The 19,535-nt window shown below is 37.1% G+C and overlaps 1 protein-coding gene across 1 annotated transcript in view; it reads right to left on the bottom strand.

Annotated features, from left to right (window-relative positions):
- Positions 1-2,402: 2,402 nt before the first annotated feature.
- The window catches only part of LOC124778217 (aldehyde dehydrogenase-like), a 99,922-nt gene continuing 82,789 nt past the window's right edge, over positions 2,403-19,535 (bottom strand). Inside the window, exons 10-13 of the mRNA XM_047253629.1 lie at positions 10,757-10,921; positions 4,656-4,813; positions 2,629-2,703; positions 2,403-2,539 (exon numbers count right to left, since the gene is read on the bottom strand). Coding sequence (XP_047109585.1) covers positions 2,470-2,539; positions 2,629-2,703; positions 4,656-4,813; positions 10,757-10,921 — 468 coding nt within the window. The 3' untranslated portion in view covers positions 2,403-2,469. The remainder of the gene's footprint in view (positions 2,540-2,628; positions 2,704-4,655; positions 4,814-10,756; positions 10,922-19,535) is intronic.

Below are 19,535 nucleotides of genomic sequence, written 5' to 3'. Positions count from 1 at the left end.
ACCATTAGTAAAGACAAGTATGTTTACCTTCTCTGAGGTCCCACCTAGTCTCATCCTAAAAATAGTTAAACATCTGAAATCATCTGAGAGTGTAGACATATATGACATTTCTTGTAACATTCTAAAAAAAGTAATGGATTGTATTGTGTACCCTTTAACATACTGCATAAATAAGTGTATATCTGAGGGATGTTCTCCTGATGAGCTAAAATTGCCTAGGGTAGTCCCAATACATAAAAAAGGAGATATTGACTCACCTTCAAGTTACAGACAAATTTCCATAATCCCAGCTGTCTCTAAAATGTTTGAATGTGTAATATACCAACAGTTATCTGTGTACTTTGAAAATCACAATACGGTTTTAGGAAAAATTTGTCAACTGTTGATGCTATAGACTCAGTAGTCAAACACATATGTCAAGTGTTTGAGGATAAAGGATTTGCTCAAATCGCCTTCTGTGATCTAAGTAAGGCTTTTGACTATGTAGAGCATAAAATATTGCTAGAAAAAATGGAGTACTATGGCATTGGACGTAACAGCCTTAAACTTTTAAAATCATACCTACAGGATCGCAAGCAAGCTGTTTGTGTAGGTAAATAAAAGTCCAATATTGAATTAGTTAAAATAGGTGTACCACAGGGATCTGTACTGGGGCCTTTTATGTTCCTCATAATGATTAATGATCTGCCATAATTCATCCAGTCCATGACAGTACTATATACAGATGATACAACTTTCCGTCATTGTAGTAATGATTTCAGTAGCCTCAAAGCTTGTGTTGCACAGACAATGACTCAAGCATCCTATTGGTTTAAAGCGCCGGCCGGTGTGGTCGTGCGGTTCTAGGCGCTTCAGTCGGGAACCGCGTGACCGCTACCGTCGCAGGTTCGAATCCTGCCTCGGGCATGGATGTGTGTAATGTCCTTAGGTTAGTTAGATTTAAGTAGTTCTAAGTTCTAGGGGACTGATGACCTCAGCTGTTAAGTCCCATAGTCCTCAGAGCCATTTGAACCATTTTTTTTTTTTTTTTTGTTTAAAGTGAATGGCTTCCTATTGAATGATAACAAAATGCAGCAGATGGTTTTTAGTCTAAAAGACAAGTCTCCATCAGATGATCCTAGTTGTGCAAACCATTGTTCTGTGAACAAAAACTCATGTCTGTAATAAACCTGTATATTTACTATGTTTTACCCTACACAAAAAAGAAGTTACCAGAAGCAAAACGTAGAGAAAATATACATTTCTACAACATGATAAGGAGCAAATGCATTTATACTCCTTAATACAGACTGTCAAAGTCACTTAACAGCTATGAACTGATGGGGCACAAACTACTTAATAAGCTTCCACAATATGTACAAGAACTACCTGAACAAGCATTCAAACAAAAGCTGTATGAATGGCTACTTGCTGATCCATTCTATGACATAAATGATTATTTCAAATGTAATATAATTTTGTAGTATTATTGACATGCCTCTTATTTTCTTTGAATTAACAGTTATATTGTATTATGTGCCTGATGTTGCCTATTGCTGTAATGGATGAATCACAATAAAATTATTATTATTATTATAAATTTTGGAGGCTGGCAGTTTTTGATCATTCATCCATGACGCTCACCAAGAACTTTTGTGAGGTGCCTTTTGCCTGTGACAAGATGTCTGATTGTTATTTTGTGTAGTTCATCAGTAGAATGTGAAACTGTTGTGATAATAAATAGTCTATATGATGCTCAGAACCATTTGTTCTATACATATATAGAAAAAATAGTCAAGTCCTAAGGGTTGTTAGTTTTGATTATCCTATTTTATCATAAAGAGTAGTAATGTGGGGCAGCACCTTTCAAACTAATGAATGGTTCTTATATTACAGAAGAGAGGCATTAGGATTATAACAAGATGAAATCAGACATGCAATGTAAAAATCTATTTATTAACTTTAATAGTCTAATAATGTATGGAAAAAATTATCTTAATGAAAAGAAAAAACACTGAAATAGCTAGTAGGAGCATCTAGATTGATAACTGTAATATCAAGAAAAAACATATTTTCACATAATCACCAGAAGTCTAACCCTGACAGCAAATGACACTTTGGCAAATATTAAGCATCATAATTAACTACCAAATAAACTGGAAATGCCGACTGGAGAAACTTGTAAAAGGTATTTCAAGCAGCTGCTTATTCAGAAATGCCTCTAAAACTTATAATTTTAACTGATATGGCCAAAGATTTAAGAAATAATTTTATTTTAGTTGTAAGTGTCAATAGCATACGAACAAACTGCCATTTGTTCTGTCATCTGATCAGCTGAACTGTAGACTGAAATATTGTGTAACACTATATAGATGTTTTCTGCATGCAGTTAACACTATATATGTAGATAACATTTGACATTGTACATGGATGTAACATTGTATTTTAGAATAACAAAGAATAAAACAGAAGACAGCAGCTTTTAACACTTCATAATTTCACAGGCAACTTTACTGCAACTGTTTTAACTTCCAGGTATTCATCCAATGACTCTTCTCCACTGCAAATGATAAAGTAACAGAGTTTTATTATGAGACTTCGTGAAGATTTGTAATCATACCTTAAATGCTTAATGACTTCCCGACTTACCATTCCCTTCCTAGTCCTGAGAGCTTGTATCCACCAAATGGGGACTGAGGTCCAAGTGCAAAGAAGCAGTTCACCCTTGAAAAAATTTTCTTTTTAAGTTCATGTTCATGATTAATACATTAAATTTATGTACTAGAAGAGAGTTTCATTGTGGATGACAACATATAAAATCAGAACAAAAATGGTGAAAACATTTAAATAGTCTGTAATCTATTTTTTCTTTAATTTATCTGTTGCAAAATTAATGCAATGTTAAAGTTGATTTCATTTTTACAATCTGATTATATCTTGTCTGTGAGAGGACTGTAAAAACAGTGACAGATAAATTATGAAAAACACTGTTAATTACGACCTTCCAGGCTAAACGATAATGTTTTTGAAGAATGAAGGGAACGAGGAAACTGTTCATCAGTAAGAGGTACAGTAAATGAGGATAACATTACAGAATGCTATCATGTATAATGGTGAAGCACAGGTGTTTGTACTCAGTTCCTTCTATCAACACCCAAAATGGATATATACATCAGTATTAGCTGGCCACAATAACAGCACAGTCCAGTCACATTATTGTGACCACCATCTATGCTTGAGGTCAATGTGCAGTAACCACTCACAGATGGCAGCTCTAAGAGGGAAGGGTATATAAAGCGTGAAAGTGTGTGTTGCGTGTGTGTGTGTGGAGTAGGGGGGGGGGGGGGGCAGATGCTGAAAACAGTGCAGTCATTGTTGTAATGTGGAAATAGAGCGATTTATCTGGTGTCCAAAAGGGCTGAATCATTCGCTTTTGGCCCTGATGTGGAAGCATTTCCAAAATAACTATGTCTGTAAGCTTTTCACATACTGGCATAGTTAAAATACACCATGCATGGCAAAATGGCACTATCCAAAGCCAGCACCAAGGCGATTGTGGTGCACCATAAGGGTGAGTATCAGCTGCAGAAATGTGTACAGGAAAATAGATGTGCAACTGTTGAGCAACTGACTGCCAAGGCCAAGAATCAAGACCAGAACCAAGTGGCTACTAACAATGTCTCCTCAATGGCCATTCAGTGAATGTTGCAGCGTATGGGCCTCTGCAGCAGGGGCATGGTTCATACAACTATGCTGACTGCTGTTCATCAGTGACAAAGGCTGGAATTTGCATGCCAATACCACACTTGCACATCCACTGAGTGAGGACAGATGGCAGATGAATCATGTGTTATCCTCCATTGGAATGACGGCTGTTGATGTGTACGGCCCTGCGGGAATTTTTGGAAGTGTCCAGGCCAGAGGAGGGAGCGTTATCGTCTGAGGAATGTTTTTGTGGCATTCCCTGGATGATCTCGGCACAGTGGATCAGCAAAAGTATACATCTATCCTTGGGGATGATGTCCACTCCTACAAGCAGTTTGTTTTTCCTCGGCATAATGGCATGTACCAGCAGGATAATGCAATGCATCATATAGATTACAATGGATGCGCACGATTCAAAGAGCACCAGCATGCATTTACTGTACTCCCTTCGACATGAAACTCCCCAGATTTAAACCCAGTCAAGAATCTGTGGGACCACCTCAATCAGCTGTTTGCATGATGGATCCTAGTATAGCTGGCCACGGCACTGGAGTCAGCAAGGCTCCACATCACTATTGGTACCTTCCACAACTTCACGGACTCTCTTTCTGCATGGACATGCTGCAAAATGTGGTTATTCAGACTTTTGAGAAGTGGTCACATTAATGTGATTGCGCCATGTAAAGTGAAGTAATGAAGGTTCATACTGTATGTAGAATGAAAACTACATCATCTGCCAAACAACATAAACTGTGATGCTAACTCAACTGACATAAAAATGGCAGATCACACTGTGCCTTTAAGAAGTGAGTAGCTATTCTTCCCTTCTTCTCTGAAAAATGGAACCAGTAATTTCAAAACTTGGAACTATTTTAATTAAAAAGAGTTTTGCTTATCAGTTGCAACTGCTTTGAATATATTCAGTGAAAAAATTCCTTTTATCGTTTTTCTCAAACAACATTGATAATTACCACACAGAACCTGCTTCAAGTGCATTGGCAATTGTAAGAGCCTTGTTAATATCCTTTGTGATAACTCCAGCAGCAAGACCATAAAGTGTATCATTGGCTCTCTCGATGACCTCCTCTATAGTTTTGAACTTTATTATACTTTGTACAGGCCCAAATATCTGTAACATTATCAGTCATATTGATAGAAAAGAATATTTTTTTCTGCTTGCCACACACCAAACATAATGCACTTCAAAGACATTGATAATAATAATAATAATAATAATAATAATAATAATAATAACAATAATGATCATGATCATAAAATCTTCTTGGGTTGACAGCCAAGTCAATGTGTTGTTCTCTGGCAACGCTTCAGCAAATTTCTTATTTGCCATCTTCAGGCGAAGTGTCTGGTTCACGTCTTATCCATATCTTTATAGCAGCTGGACCACAGGCTTCTCTGCTCCTCGGCACTGGCAATTAGTTTGCTGCTGCAGGACCAGGCCTACAAACAAGTGGAGAAGGACCCTACAACAGCTGTGACTAGAAAGACCATCAGTCTTCTCAACAACTCAGGTCTGGACCAGGACCTGTTAAAAAGGCTGTACTCCAGAGCTCCGGTTCCACCACAGTTATACGGCCTCCCTAAGATACACAAGAGGGAGATACCACTACGCCCGATAGTAGACGTGATCAATTCTCCTACCTGTGGTATAGCCAAACACCTGGGACAACTGCTTCAGCCTCTTGTGGGTAAATGTCCCCACCACATCAAGAATTCCACAGAGTTTGTTAAGACACTCAAGGAGGGGAGTCTTGCCAAAAATGACATTATCGTCAGCTTTGACGTTACATCCCTCTTCACGAGGGTACCGCTAGAGGACTCCTCGAAACTACTGGGAATCATTTCGACGAAGACACAGTGAAATTATTCCACCATGCACTCACGACCACGTATTTCCAGTGTGGGGGAAAGTTTTACCAGCAGGTGGATGGAGTCACTATCGGATCTCCACTGGCACCATGTATCACCAATCTGTACATGAAATACTTTGAGGATATCGCCTTGGAAACAGCACGCCTTAAGCTCACGGTCTTTTATCAATATGTGGATGATACTTTCGCAGTCTGGCCGTATGGCAAGGACACTAATGGAATTTCTCAACTATCTGAAGAGCATACAGGAGAACATCAAGTTCACAATGGAATTGGAAGAAAATGGGTGCCTACCCTTCCTCGATATCCTAATAAAGAAGAAAACAGACGGCACACTGGGACACTCGGTCTACTGAAAGAAAACACACACAGACCTGTGCCTCAATGCCACCAGCTGCCATCTTCCAGCACAATGGAAATCCGGGCTCATTACCCTTGTCCACAGAGCTCATGACATATGCGAAAAGGACAGTTTATCTACTGAAATTCAGCACCTGAAGAAAACCTTCCAGAAGAATGGCTACACTGGAACACAGATTGGATGCACTCTCAAGATGAGCAAGAAGAAGAAGGAGGACCTTAACAAAGCAGAGAACAACAAAGGTCTGGTGTTCCTCCTGCACACAGGTCCGCCTATGGCCAAGATTGCTAGGATACTGGAGAAGAACAAGATAAAAACCATCTTCTGTCCTCCATAAAAAATATAAGGAATATGCTGGGTTCAATGATGGACAACATGGGTTTAAGAACACCGGGCGTCTACAGCATTTCCTGTGAGTGTGGGAAACAATATATTGGACAGACACAGCGTTGCATCACACAATGCATCTCTGAATATGTGAGAAGTATTCGCCTCGGACAAAAGGAATAATCTGCAGTAGCAGAGCACAGCCTCAATGAAGAACACACATATAAATTTGAAGAAACCAAAAGATTGTGTAGAACCATGCAAATTCCAATCATGCCTGATTGGATCGACCAGCGCCGAGGATGCAGAGAAGCCTGTGGTCTAGCAGCTATAAAGATTCGGACGAGGCATGAACCCGACACTTCGCCTGAAGATGGCAAGTAAGAAACTTGCTGAAACATTGCCAGAGAACAACGCATTGACTCGGCTGTCAACCCGAGAGGATTTTATCATCAAGATTCGCAGAGAAAGCCTGCATTCTCATATAATAATAATCTTTATTTGCCCATTAAAACTTAACAGTCATGGACATTGTCATGTTTGTACATTTGCAGAAGTGATATCATACCACACATATAATAAATATCTATAACAAATAGCACGTTAGATACTAGTACATGAATATTTTCCACCATTAATATACTACAATGTACAAAAGTATTACTGCTGATAGTGGAGTTCAGAAATCATTAAGTGAGTATAAACATTTTTAGTTAACAATTAATTCAACTTTCTCTTAAACAGATTCCCACAGAGATGCTGTATATTATTTGGAAATGCATTATAGAATTGTCTTTCAGCTCAGGTAGACTCAGTGTCATATGATAACCACATCTGATTCGTGCTTTGCAGTTATGAATGTCACCTTTCATTACACTTATTTCACAATTCTTTTTTACAGACATATTTTTCTTATGACCATACCGTGAGTGCACAGTCACAAAATTAAACTTGATGAAATAGTCCCTAAGGGACTGGTGTTTCAAGAGAAAAATCTAAGTAGTATGTTGAAAAAAGAAATGCTAATACACTAATAAAATTCAGTCATATGGATGTATCACCAACTTCTCCTTCTGAAATTGAAAAAATTATACAGCTTTGGGGTAACTCAAAAGGCAATAGCATTAAGGCTTTTTGTCTTTCAAAGAGTGGAAAGAGGTTTTGCTTTTTACTAAGACGTCTAAGATCTGATGATGTAACCGAACATACTGCAAGGAAGGAAACTGATAATCTTGCACCATTAAGGAAAAATTTTGAGTTATTTCTGACAAAGTTTCAAAATAACTTTACTGTGAGTAAATATCTTACAATCGGTGAACAGCTTTTTAGCACTTAGAGGATCCTGTTCATTCAGACAATGTATCCTCAATAAGCCAAACAAGTATGGACTAAAAATAATCACTTTGGTTGATGCAAAGACTGCATATACATACAATCTTGAACAATATGCAGGAAAACAACCTGAAGGCGCCATACAATTTCAAGAAAATTGCCCAAGATATTGCTCTCTGACTAGTCAAGCCAGTTGAAGGCTCTAACCAGAATATCACAACCAGTAACTGGTTTACAAGTTTTACACCGATTGGAACCTTGAAAAAGGAGAAAGGTGACACCTACAGTCGGGTCATTGTAAGTAGACCCCTGACAGATGTAGTAGGCTGAGCACAGTAGCTTCGTATGCCTACTGCAACCAATTGCATTGCACAGTTTGGTAAACGTCTCTGTAGCAAGGCCTCAGTTTTGCTGGAGTGCTATAGACTGCTATTGCTTTCACAACCTACGCAGACATGACTATAGTAGGTTCCTTGAAGAAAAAAAGCAGAGGATATCTCCTGAATTTTTACCAAAGAAAATAAGGAAAGAGAAAAGCTTTATTTTTGGATTTCAACACAACTGCACTTTGGTGTCTTATTGTCCAAGGAAAAATAAAACTGTATTAATGGCATCAGTGAAAATGTTTGAGTGCTACTGGGTAGTTTTTATGCTGGAAACACACAATACCCTGTTGCAAAGTACATATTGTGTAGTACCGAGCTTTGTGCTTTCTTCATCAGTTGAGTGGACTTGACTCTTTCTCTCAATGACAGTTTCTTCTGCACCAGTTCAATTTTCTTCTCCTCTAATTTGCATTATATCTGCTCATCTGTGATCCCATTTATAATCCGCTGTTCTTCATCTTCTCTGCAAATTCTACAGACAGTAACTTCAAACACCAAATTTTGTCTGATGCTAGAATTTTCTTGTGGGGTTCTCTTTTCCTGTTTTGCTATATCCTTCCTGATTTGAAGATCTGGGCAATCTCTATTTATCTTGCCTCTATTTATCTTATGGAGAGTCTCATTTACTCTGACCCATTCTGCTCATTTGTTACATGGTTGATTCTTTTATTCCAAAAGCTAGGTCTCGTATTAACCTCTGCTTTTGATCATGCATGTGGCTCCTGACATTTAATTAGAGGAAACAGTTTTTATCTAAGTTTATAACAAAATTTGTCTGTTTTGTAGCCATATCAACTACAAATTGCACTTAATGTTTCAAGAATTATCTTCAGTCTCTAGAGAAAGCTTGGTATCTGCTTCCTCTCAGCCATAGTAACTTTCAATTCTTCCATTGTGTACTCGCTGTAGGTGGCACATTTGTATTTTCAGATTTGATCTGGTGATTTGGCTCTCTTCCTGACATGCTGCATTATTCTTGATCTAGGGTCCCGGATAATCTCTTGATATCCTGATTTCTGATGACATTCTCTTCTTTCTTGCTGGAAAATGAAATTGTTTGTGCCAAAATATGTAGTAAATATAGACCTAAGTAGTGGAACCTCTCTCCACCATGCACTGCCTCGCTGCAGCTGTGGGGTTTTTCCAGAGAGAAGCATACGATGGAAAGAGCTCCCTGACTTGCTGCCTGCACTGACACCGAACAACTGACCTGGTCGCCCAATGAGATAATGTTTTATAGTGAGTGTTGATTGTGCTGTGCCACTTGAAGAGAACTCTTACCACGAGGTGCAGTAACAGTATTCTGGACACGTACTTGTGCAGAGAAGATGACACCAGTGTGTCTGTTCCACATGATTCGATGAACAATGATTGCTGGCATCTGCAAAACCTTATTGACTGCTAGTGGCAGAGCATTACATTTTTTTTTCGTACAAACTAATTTGATATTGATGTTTTCGCACTACCGCCAACAGTTTCATGGGATCAATAGGCTACTACTGCATCACGGAATTCTTAGTAACAATATCGCTGAGAGTGTGCCACATATTGCCTCACTGCCATAGACTACCACATTTGTGTCTGCAAATTTTGTTTCTATTTTTTGTTGCCTTCTGCATTGTTGTCATGATCATATGGGTATTAACGGTATGTGCACCTCATCCATATGGAGTTGCCATTGTGGCTTACACCCAGCACCTCACCTATAGTGACATGATGCACACTTAGATTAAACAATTCCATTCAAGGTATACTTGTGAACCCTTTATTTTTTATTCCTTGTATTTGCTTAGGTACAGAATTGCTGTATGTAATTTTGAGACTTGTAATTCATTACTTTCCAATCATTGTGTCCTTCAGTTCAGGGGGGCTACCATGTTCTATAAAAAAAAGCACTCTGTCTTCAGGCCACGAGTGTCCTACCAGGACCATCCGACTGCCATGTCATCCTCAGTGGAGAATACGGATAGGAGGGGTGTGGGTCAGAATACTGCTCTCCCGGTCATTATGATGGTATTCTGGACCGAAGCCACTACTATTCAGTCGAGTAGCTCCTCAATTGGCATCACGAGGCTGAGTGCACCCCGAAAAATGGCAACAGCGCATGGCGGCCTGGATGGTCACCCATACAAGTGTTGACCATGCCCGACAGCACTTAACTTCGGTGATCTCATGGGAACCAGTGTAGCCACTGCAGCAAGGCCATTGCCGCTACCATGTTCTGTAGGAATTATTTCCCCTGTGTCCATTTTTATTGCTATATAATTTTAGTGTGTTGTTGTTCTCCTGTTAATTTTTATTTTAATAATGTTCTGTTCCAATAAAGGAACCCAAAATCTGAAAAAAACACTTTCTGTGTCCTGTTTGTTTTTTGTCCCACTCATACCATTATGCCCCATAGGCAGGTTATGTCTGCAAGGTTAGTCTGGAATGCCTTGCCCACAATACATAGAGTCCTTTTTGTGTTGTCAAATGTGTATGTTGTAGCTATGAGGAGTAGAATGGTTGTTCATATAACAAACATAGCTTAGCATTGTTAGTACTATCATTTCCAAAGACATGACATGTTCTCTCTTAGTCAACCAGCATGCACATTTTCAGACATAAATAGCGAAAATGAATTCCAGATTATGAATATGGGAATAGTTTACATACTTAACGTAAGTGCGATAAGCTGTGAATTGCTGTATGACTGTCGAATAAATTTCCAACAAACAAATAAATTAAAAAATTGGCAAAATCCCATTAAATTAAAGTAATGAATGCATATTAATCACCTCTTCACGCGCAATTTTCATATCATCAGTAACATTTGAAAAAACAGTAGGTTTTACAAAGTAGCCCTTGTCACCAAAACGATCACCACCACACTCAACTTGAGCTCCTTGCTCCTTCCCAGATTTTATATAATCCATAACTTTTTTGAAACTGTCCTCGTCAATCTGAAAAGAAATAAAACGTGTTTTTTTTAATATATTTCAGTTTTAATATATATTCTACCGGTTGTCTCAAACCTGTAGGTCCAAAATTATGTAGGTGGTGGAGAGTCCTACAATAAGTATATTTTAGTTGAGGTACTAACAGTCTAAAGTGAAATTTCAAATGGAATAAGATCTTGTTTGAGCAATGTGTGTGAGGCATATATTTTTAAACTGTGTATATTTCATAACAAAAAACTTTCTGCCACATCATACTGGTGGTGCTACCTTGAAAACTAATACACTCATCTGTGATGTATTGGTGATATTGCTTAACATTTACAGACCATGATCAGTTGCCAAAGATGGAGCATTATTTACTGAAAGAACTTGCAGACATTGAGGTACTGTATGGTGCTGCAGGATAAATAAATAAATAAATACAGTGCTCAGAAAGCTAAACTGATGTACTGGGAAATGTTTCATGACAGATATAATATTAATTGGAAGAATTTCATCACAGTAGGTAGAAACTTATGAGAAACTGGCTTGTTAAAAATAGAGGGCTGCCTAAAGTTATTGAAAAAAAATTGATTACACAGTAGAATGAGAGAAAATTGTATGGGAGAAGATTTATCAATACTAAGCACTTTTCAGCTAACCTGTAAAATGTACACAGTGTTGTAACATGTAAATGAAAAGATATGCAAATGGTACACAAAACAGAATAAATTCTAATTAATAAAGCAGCAAAAAATTAACATTTATTATTATTATGCACAAATCATCAGTACAACAGTCACGGGACTGATCTGACTGGGCATAGACATGACTTGGTAATTGTGCATATAGGTGGAAGATCAACCACTTAATCCTGCCACATGATAGAATTGTCGACAAGTTCAAGTGTGGGCAGCTGACATGATGATGTTGATCTCCCAGCAAGTCTCTTATGGTGTTGTATGACTATCCAAGCAAAACTGAGATAAGTAATGTAATAAAAATGCCCTTAGGAAATTTGCATGTTAACTTAAAATTGAGTGGACAAATAAATTACAGTGACACGTGTCTCTCCATATGCCAAAAGATTGTCCAGTCACTCACAAAAAACAGTTTGTAACTAAAAGAATAATGTAAATGGCAACATAAATAGACTAAACTGCCTGCTAGCACATATAAAATGGTTTGAAAATAATAGATTTTCATATAATAGCTTTGCTGCTGGATTCAGTTACTGCTTTGATACCACGTGCCCAGTTGTAATCACAAAAAAGGAACAAACAAAAAATATAAACAAAAATATTTGGGTAAATAGTAATGTCACTGAAGCTAGGGAAAAATTAAAACTACTCCACAGTGCAATGCTGAATAATAGAGAGATTCCTGAGCTAAAGGAAGCCATCAAAATATATCAAGGACACTATAAGGACTAACACAGACCAGGAGCAACTATGTTACAAATAAGCTTCAAAACTCACACAACGTAACTGCTGGAATCTGGGCAGTCATAAACAGTTTTGGAACCTGCAATGACAAATCCTGTATGGACTGTACTATTAACTACAATGGCATGCTCATAAAAGACCAACTGGAAATTGTAAATATTTTTAATGAATATTTTTCTTCCATAGGGGAAGCCATAAATGACAAACATAAAAACATGCACTACAGTTTTAAGGGTAATACATGTGACCATAGTATATATCTAGCCCCCACAAACTATGCAGAAATAATGGGCATCATTAGTTCTCTAAAACCCTCTAATTCCGCTGGGCATGATGGCCTAAATATTAATGTTTTAAAAGCCTGTAGCCAAAATGTCTCTGTACCTCTGTCTGTAGCAGTCAACAATATAATAGAATCAGGCACCTTTCCAGACAGCACAGGTAACACCCATTTTTAAGAAAGGTGACAACAACAAAATAGAAAACTACAGACCAGTCTCAATCCTTCCTGTCTTTTCCAAAATAGTTGAGAAAGTTATACACAACAGGATTATAAACTTTCTTAACAAACACAACCTGATGTCTGAAAATCAAAATGGATTCCTAAAAGGTAAATCAACTAGCACTGCAGCTGCTCAACTAATTGAAGAGGTGTTAGGGGGTATCAAAAGCAAGGAAAATGTGGCAGGTGTATACCTAGACCTGGAAAAAGCCTTTGATTGTGTGAATGTTGACATCCTATTAGACAAGCTATGGAACATGGGCATTAGAGGCACTGCTTATGACCTAATAAAGTGTTATATGAGCAATAGAAAACAGTTTGTTCCGCTTAAAATGGAAAGTGGTATCTACAAATCATAGATCGCTTGCATGAAATACGGCGTGCCCCAGGGCTCGGTGTTGGGCCCCCTTCTGTTCTTGATCTATGTAAATGATATTAAATACTGTACTATGAATTACAGAATTGTTCTGTATGCCGATGACACATCCATTGTGTATAAAAAGGAATAATGTAATGAACTAGAGGCTGAGTGTAATAATGTGACAAAAGAAATTGTTCAGTTTTTTAATGAAAGCCACTTAAATGTAAGCACCAGTAAAACATGTTTGATGGAGTTTAACAAAAGTAGTTTGAATAATGAAATTAAATTATACATTGGCAACAAATTGGTAAAGAAAGAGTCTAGTATAAAATTCCTTGGCGTAACAATCCAAAGCAACCTGAAATGGTACACACATATTAACTCCCTAGCAACTAAGTTGTCAAAAAAATATATTTGCAATCAGTACTATTAGCAAGTTCTGTAAAGACACTGTAGTCCTAAAGACTGCATACCATGTGCTTTTTTCCTCTCACTTGAACTACAGTATTGAAATTTGGGGGGCAACAACCAAAGCTAATCTGGATAAGCTACTCATTCTTCAAAAAAGGGGTGTGAGAATAATCTGTGGAGCAAAATATTGGGAATCTTATCGAAACTTGTTTCCAAAAACAGAGGTGTTAGCTGTTATAAACACATACATTCTGAAAGCCATATTGCTTGTGAAAAGACTGCACGCAAACACTTATTCATATTTCCACCAGTACAATACTAGAAATAAAGAAAGATTTTACATAGGCAACCACAGAACAGCATTTTACAAAAAGGGGCCTCAGTACACAGGTATAAAATTAGCTAATGCACTGCCTAGTGCAGTTGTGGCTCTTCCTACAGTTAAACTGAAACATCAGCTTAAGAAATTTTTAGTAAAACAACCTTTCTACACACTACAAGAGTACCATACTTATATGAAGAACAACAAATGCTTTGTGAAATTATGTGAATAGAAATCAGTAAACATCTTATTGTAATTTTGTTGTAAATTAATGACGTATTCAGAAGAATGTGTCTTGTGTATTGTACAAATAACTTTAATCATTACTGTTTCTTTGTCCATGTGCAGTGTACCATTCAATGTTGAATAAAGCTATTATTATTATTATTATTATTATTATTATTATTATTATTATTATTTAGACACTGAAGTTTTGCTAAATACTGCACTTCATTTTGTCAGTGTTCAGTGTGTCTCAGAACACTGGTTAAGGCAGATTAGATTGCTTCATTTTTGATGCCAGGCTATACACTGGCAAATTACTTCTGTAGAAGAAATCACAAAAATGGAGGTGCTGCTATTTTAACTAAAATTGGATTGAAAAACAAAACTGTTGACAGTTTTTCAGTACCTCAATGCAGAAAGAGCCTTTGAAACTACAATCATTGAAATTAGCAGTGCAGATACAGTTGTCATGTGTATCTGTCACTCTACAAATGGGAACTTCGAGTCATTTCTCAATAAACATGAAATATTACTAAATGGGATACATGTAGGCAAAAAATCAACAGCAGTGTGTGGGAATTTCAACACTGACATTATTGAAACAAGTGGGAGAAAACAACTATTGCTCAACCTAACAGATACTTTCAATATGAAATAAGTGCTAACAATTCAGACAAGAATTACAAAAACTAATGCTACTACTGTGGACGAAATATTTGTAAACAGAACCTATACTGCAGATTGCATAAATACAGATTTTAGTGATCATAAAGCCCAAGTGATAACACTCACAGGCTATTTACTGCCCAACCAAAACCATAAACAAACTGTGACTGCAAGAATATTCAACACACCGAACATAGAAACATTGAATCACTTATTAACAACAGAAAGATGGGAACAAGTATCACAAAACGTTTAAAAAGTTCTCTGACATTTTCAGTTATTCTTTTAAAATGGTGTTTCCTCTCAAAACATGGGTGACAAGGAACACAGGTCTCAAAGAAATGGATAGAGAGGCATAAAAATCTCAAGCAACACAAAGAGAGAATTGCGCAACTACAGAAAAAGCCATAACATATTGCCTCCCTTGAACAGTTATATTACAAGATAATTCAGATATATAGAAAAGCCACAAATCAGACAAAAAAATGGCTAATGGTAAGTTTATATCAGAGTCAGAAAATAAAAGCAAAGCAGTCTGGAAAGTAATAAAGCAAGAAAGAAATAGTAACAAGAAATATCATCCTGAACTGTGACAAAAAGGGTATTACTGACTCTCAATGGATTGCAAATCTCTTCAGGCCGTACTGTGCAGACAGCACAAAAAAAATCAATTATCTCTTCAAATAGCCACTGGAACAAAGTAAATTCTTGCCTCCACATAATCTATCTTTATGAAACAACTCCAAATGAATCATTCACCTCGGAAATTGGTGGTATTCCAGACTTCATCATAAATCAACTCATTCTTTTCAATGAGAACCTTTCCTAATTGTATTAAAGTTGCAAAAATGGTAACTACTCATAAAAAATGGCAAAGCAAATTTAGAAATATATAGACCTGTCTCTTTATTACTGGGTCTTCAGGTCACTGAAGGAATCGTGGAACATGGTTTCCACAAAAATAAATCTACTACAAATTCCATCTACAGTATTTTACAAAATGCTTTAGAATCAATGGACAAAATGTTGCTAGTATTTTCTTAGCTCCAAACAAAGCTTTTGACATCTTGAAGACAAAAGCCTGTTGGAACAGCCCCAAAAGTACGGCATTAGAGGCACTGCATTGAAATGGTTCTCCTCCTCATTCTTAACAAATGGGAAACAGAAATGATTAATAAAACATTAACTAAATGTTAGAATTATAACATATTTTTCAGATGCAAGAAAAATAAAAAGTGGAGTCCCTCAAGGATCCTCTTTTGAGCGTATACTTTTCCTTCTGTACATAATCGACCTAGGTCTAAGCATTGAATAACAAATAAATATCTTGTTTGTAGATAACACTGGCATCCTTCATACAGGGGAAACCACAATACAACAACAAACAAACATATATAAAGCTACAGATCAGCTAAATGACTGGTTTGATGGAAATATGCTAATAGTAAATACATAAAAAACAACTTTTCTAAACTTCTGTTTAAAGTTTGAAGCCTTCAACACCTTTGTGACAATAAGAACAAGTAGAATTACACCCTCAATGGAAACAAACATTTTAGGTTGATGGCTTCAACATTATTTTAAATGCCAACACACGTTAACAAAAACAAATGTGACATTGAAGAAAATGTGCTAGAGCCTACATTTACTTGCACACAAACCAAGCTTCTAAACTGTTCAGATTGTAACACTCAAGGGTAGTGCAACTGCTAGCTCAGTCATCCTCTTGACCCAAAAAAGAGCTATTAGAGCAATGGACCATGCATGCCAAAAAGAGACCTGCAGAACCCTCTTTCAGAGGTCTTTTAGTCTCCTGTTCTCCTGCATTTTATCCTAGGAACATGTAAATATTGTGAGAAAAAAATTGAAAGAGATAAATAAAAACTTTGGAAGGTCCGGTATGGAATAACAACAGTATTATGAAAAGGATACACTGCTACTCACCAGATACACGAGGTACTGAGCCACAGAGATGCACAATGAAAAAACTATTAAACATTTAAGCTTTTAGCCAAAAGGCTCACTTTAAAAATAGAAAGCACACTCAAACATTTACACAAGCACAGCTCACATACATATGGCTGATTTCTCAAGCTGCTGTCCCAGGGCACCGCAGCCGAAGATAGCAGCCGTGTGTGTGTGTGTGTGTGTGTGTGTGTGTGTGTGTGTGTGTAAAACCCCCACTAAAAATAGTGCTATAGAAATGGGCCATGGTTTGCCATATAACATAAAAGTTAGTTCCTCATTTTCACTGTTTTATAAATCCTTAAGGTCATTCTTAGTAGATCACTGCATATATTCAGTTGCAGAATTTTTAGATCATGTGAAGAAGTACAGCAGATTTGAAACAAAAATGTGTGAAAACTGCTAGGTCTAATACAATTAATTTATTGAACTACTACAGTGTATTTTGATGTTAGATGTAACTTATGTGTGTGGGAGGGGAGTGGGGGGGGGGGGGGGGGACATGCACAAATGATGACATCCTACAATCTGTAAAAATTTTCTGGATGAATAAATAATTTGAATTTTACAGCCAGTAGTTCTTTTCTTCATGTACCATGGCTTTAGGGTGTAGTAAGTAGACTATAGAGCAGTGTCCACATTAGATAAGGTCATATGAAGGGAACACAGTTATATGCTTAAAGATTCAAGCATTGAACCACAAGAAGGACAATCTGACATAAACTGGTAAAACAAGGATATCACAAAGTGATAATAGCAATCAGAATGAATGCAGTGATCAGAGCCAGTGTAAGAAAACTGGGTAGAAAATAGCATGTATGTATGATTCTTTGCTAAATTACTTCAATATCTAGTCCTTAGGACTGCAATACAAACTGTATCTTATCTTGTAAATACCTAACCATATTCTATTCATGTAGGATTTGAAGGACTAAATAAATAAATAAATGACACGCCTCCAGAGGGCAAAGTCAGAATGCTCTGTGCAAAAGATGCAAATCACTTAGCATGATGTGTGAAAATCTCATGAAAAGATTGACATTGTCTCCCCAATCACCTCAAAATGAACTCCCAAAGACCTCAGAATGCTCTCTGAATGATATGCATATGGCTTCTGAATTGTTAAAACGGCTTTGAATGTGAAATCACAATCACTTATAATGCTTCTGCTTGCCAGCTTTCCTCTTCTTATACCTGCTCGGCCATTCAGGGTTTTTACTTCCCTGTTATATCATTGTGTCATGTACGGCTTAGTTTGCAGTGTCATGCAATGAACAACTGATACTGGGCCGTCACACCAACTAGTCTTTCTTACAGGATACCAAACTTCCTGAAAAGTCCCTGAACAGTAGCTGACATACAACAAGGGAATTCAAGTGATGTTCTCTTGCCATCTCCTGTTGCAGCTCCACCACTGTTTGCGGCCAGTTCCCTAATGGTTTAGAAGTTGGATTTTCTTGGAGAAAACCACTGAGATTGCCTCCTGTATTCCTGAGCCACTAAGGAGGTTGCAAATTAACAAAAGGTTTGTTTGTTTGTAATGGTATGGTTTACAGGCCTCCTGCTCAAGCGTATTAGGTTCTCAGAACTTAGTGGTGCCCCTCAGCTGTCGGTCAGTCAGTCTTTAAACGGGACCCACCTTCCAGAGCGAGGCATGACACTTGAAATATGCACCTCTACAACAACTGTGGCCTTAGGGAAGCCTCATGATATCTAAGTGGGGCTTAACTGGAATCCTTTTGTCTAGAACATCAAACTGCAAGTATTATAACACCAAAGGACACAATGCAAATATTGGCAGAGATACTTTGCTATCATACTGTGGTCTGGAACTGTATAAGATCAGGTGATATCATCTTATTTGCTGCCATCCTCTTTGGATAGAGTATAGTTATTTATTTATTTATTTATTTATTGCCTGTATTATCACATTCATAATACTGCAGTTGTCAAAGTACAGAACTGGATAAAATATTACATATTTACATCATGTACAAAATCTTATCATTGGTATCAACACATCTTTATAACAAAAAATTATTCTGCTTAGGTACATACAGATAGAACAAAAACTTGTGAAACCCCTTGGTTGAATTTACTAAAACTATTAAATACCAGTATTTTAGTTAACTAGGCGTAGTAACATACAGCACAAAAGTTAGGTGCATAATTACATACGTACATGGATGAAATAAGTTTGGTTTTATCTAGGTATGGTTAGTAATTATGAATTTTTGTTCAGAGAGTTGTGAAGTAGACTACAGATTTGAGCAAAATTCCAGGTATTCGTTAATGTTGTAGAAGCTGTTGTTTATTGGTGGATTTTTTAGTTCTTTTTTGAATGTGTTACTGTTTGGTATTTTTTTATGATATCTGGCAATGCACTGTACAGAATTTTTTGTTTGTAAACAGCACTGTCCTGATATATTGATTTTCTGTGCACATCCCCATGATAGCCATCCCTGTTCCTTATTTGATAATTGTGGATCTCACTATTCAAAGCTGAAACTTGATGGTTTTTAATGAAGCATATGCCTTCAAATATAAATATAGATAGTAAAGTCATGATTTTTAATTCCTTAAAGACACCTGGTGCTCTGTAAGCAACATGACTTGTTAATCTTAAAGCTTTCTTTTGGAGCTTAAGAGAATGCTTTGCAAAAGAGGTATTTCCCCAGAACACTATTTGATACTTCAGTAGACTATGCACGTGTGCGTAATAAGCACTTAACACTGTTTCG

The sequence above is a fragment of the Schistocerca piceifrons genome, chromosome 1, assembly GCF_021461385.2.
Source record: "Schistocerca piceifrons isolate TAMUIC-IGC-003096 chromosome 1, iqSchPice1.1, whole genome shotgun sequence".
Lineage (NCBI taxonomy): Eukaryota > Metazoa > Arthropoda > Insecta > Orthoptera > Acrididae > Schistocerca > Schistocerca piceifrons.
This window is presented reverse-complemented; position numbering and strand designations above follow the sequence as displayed.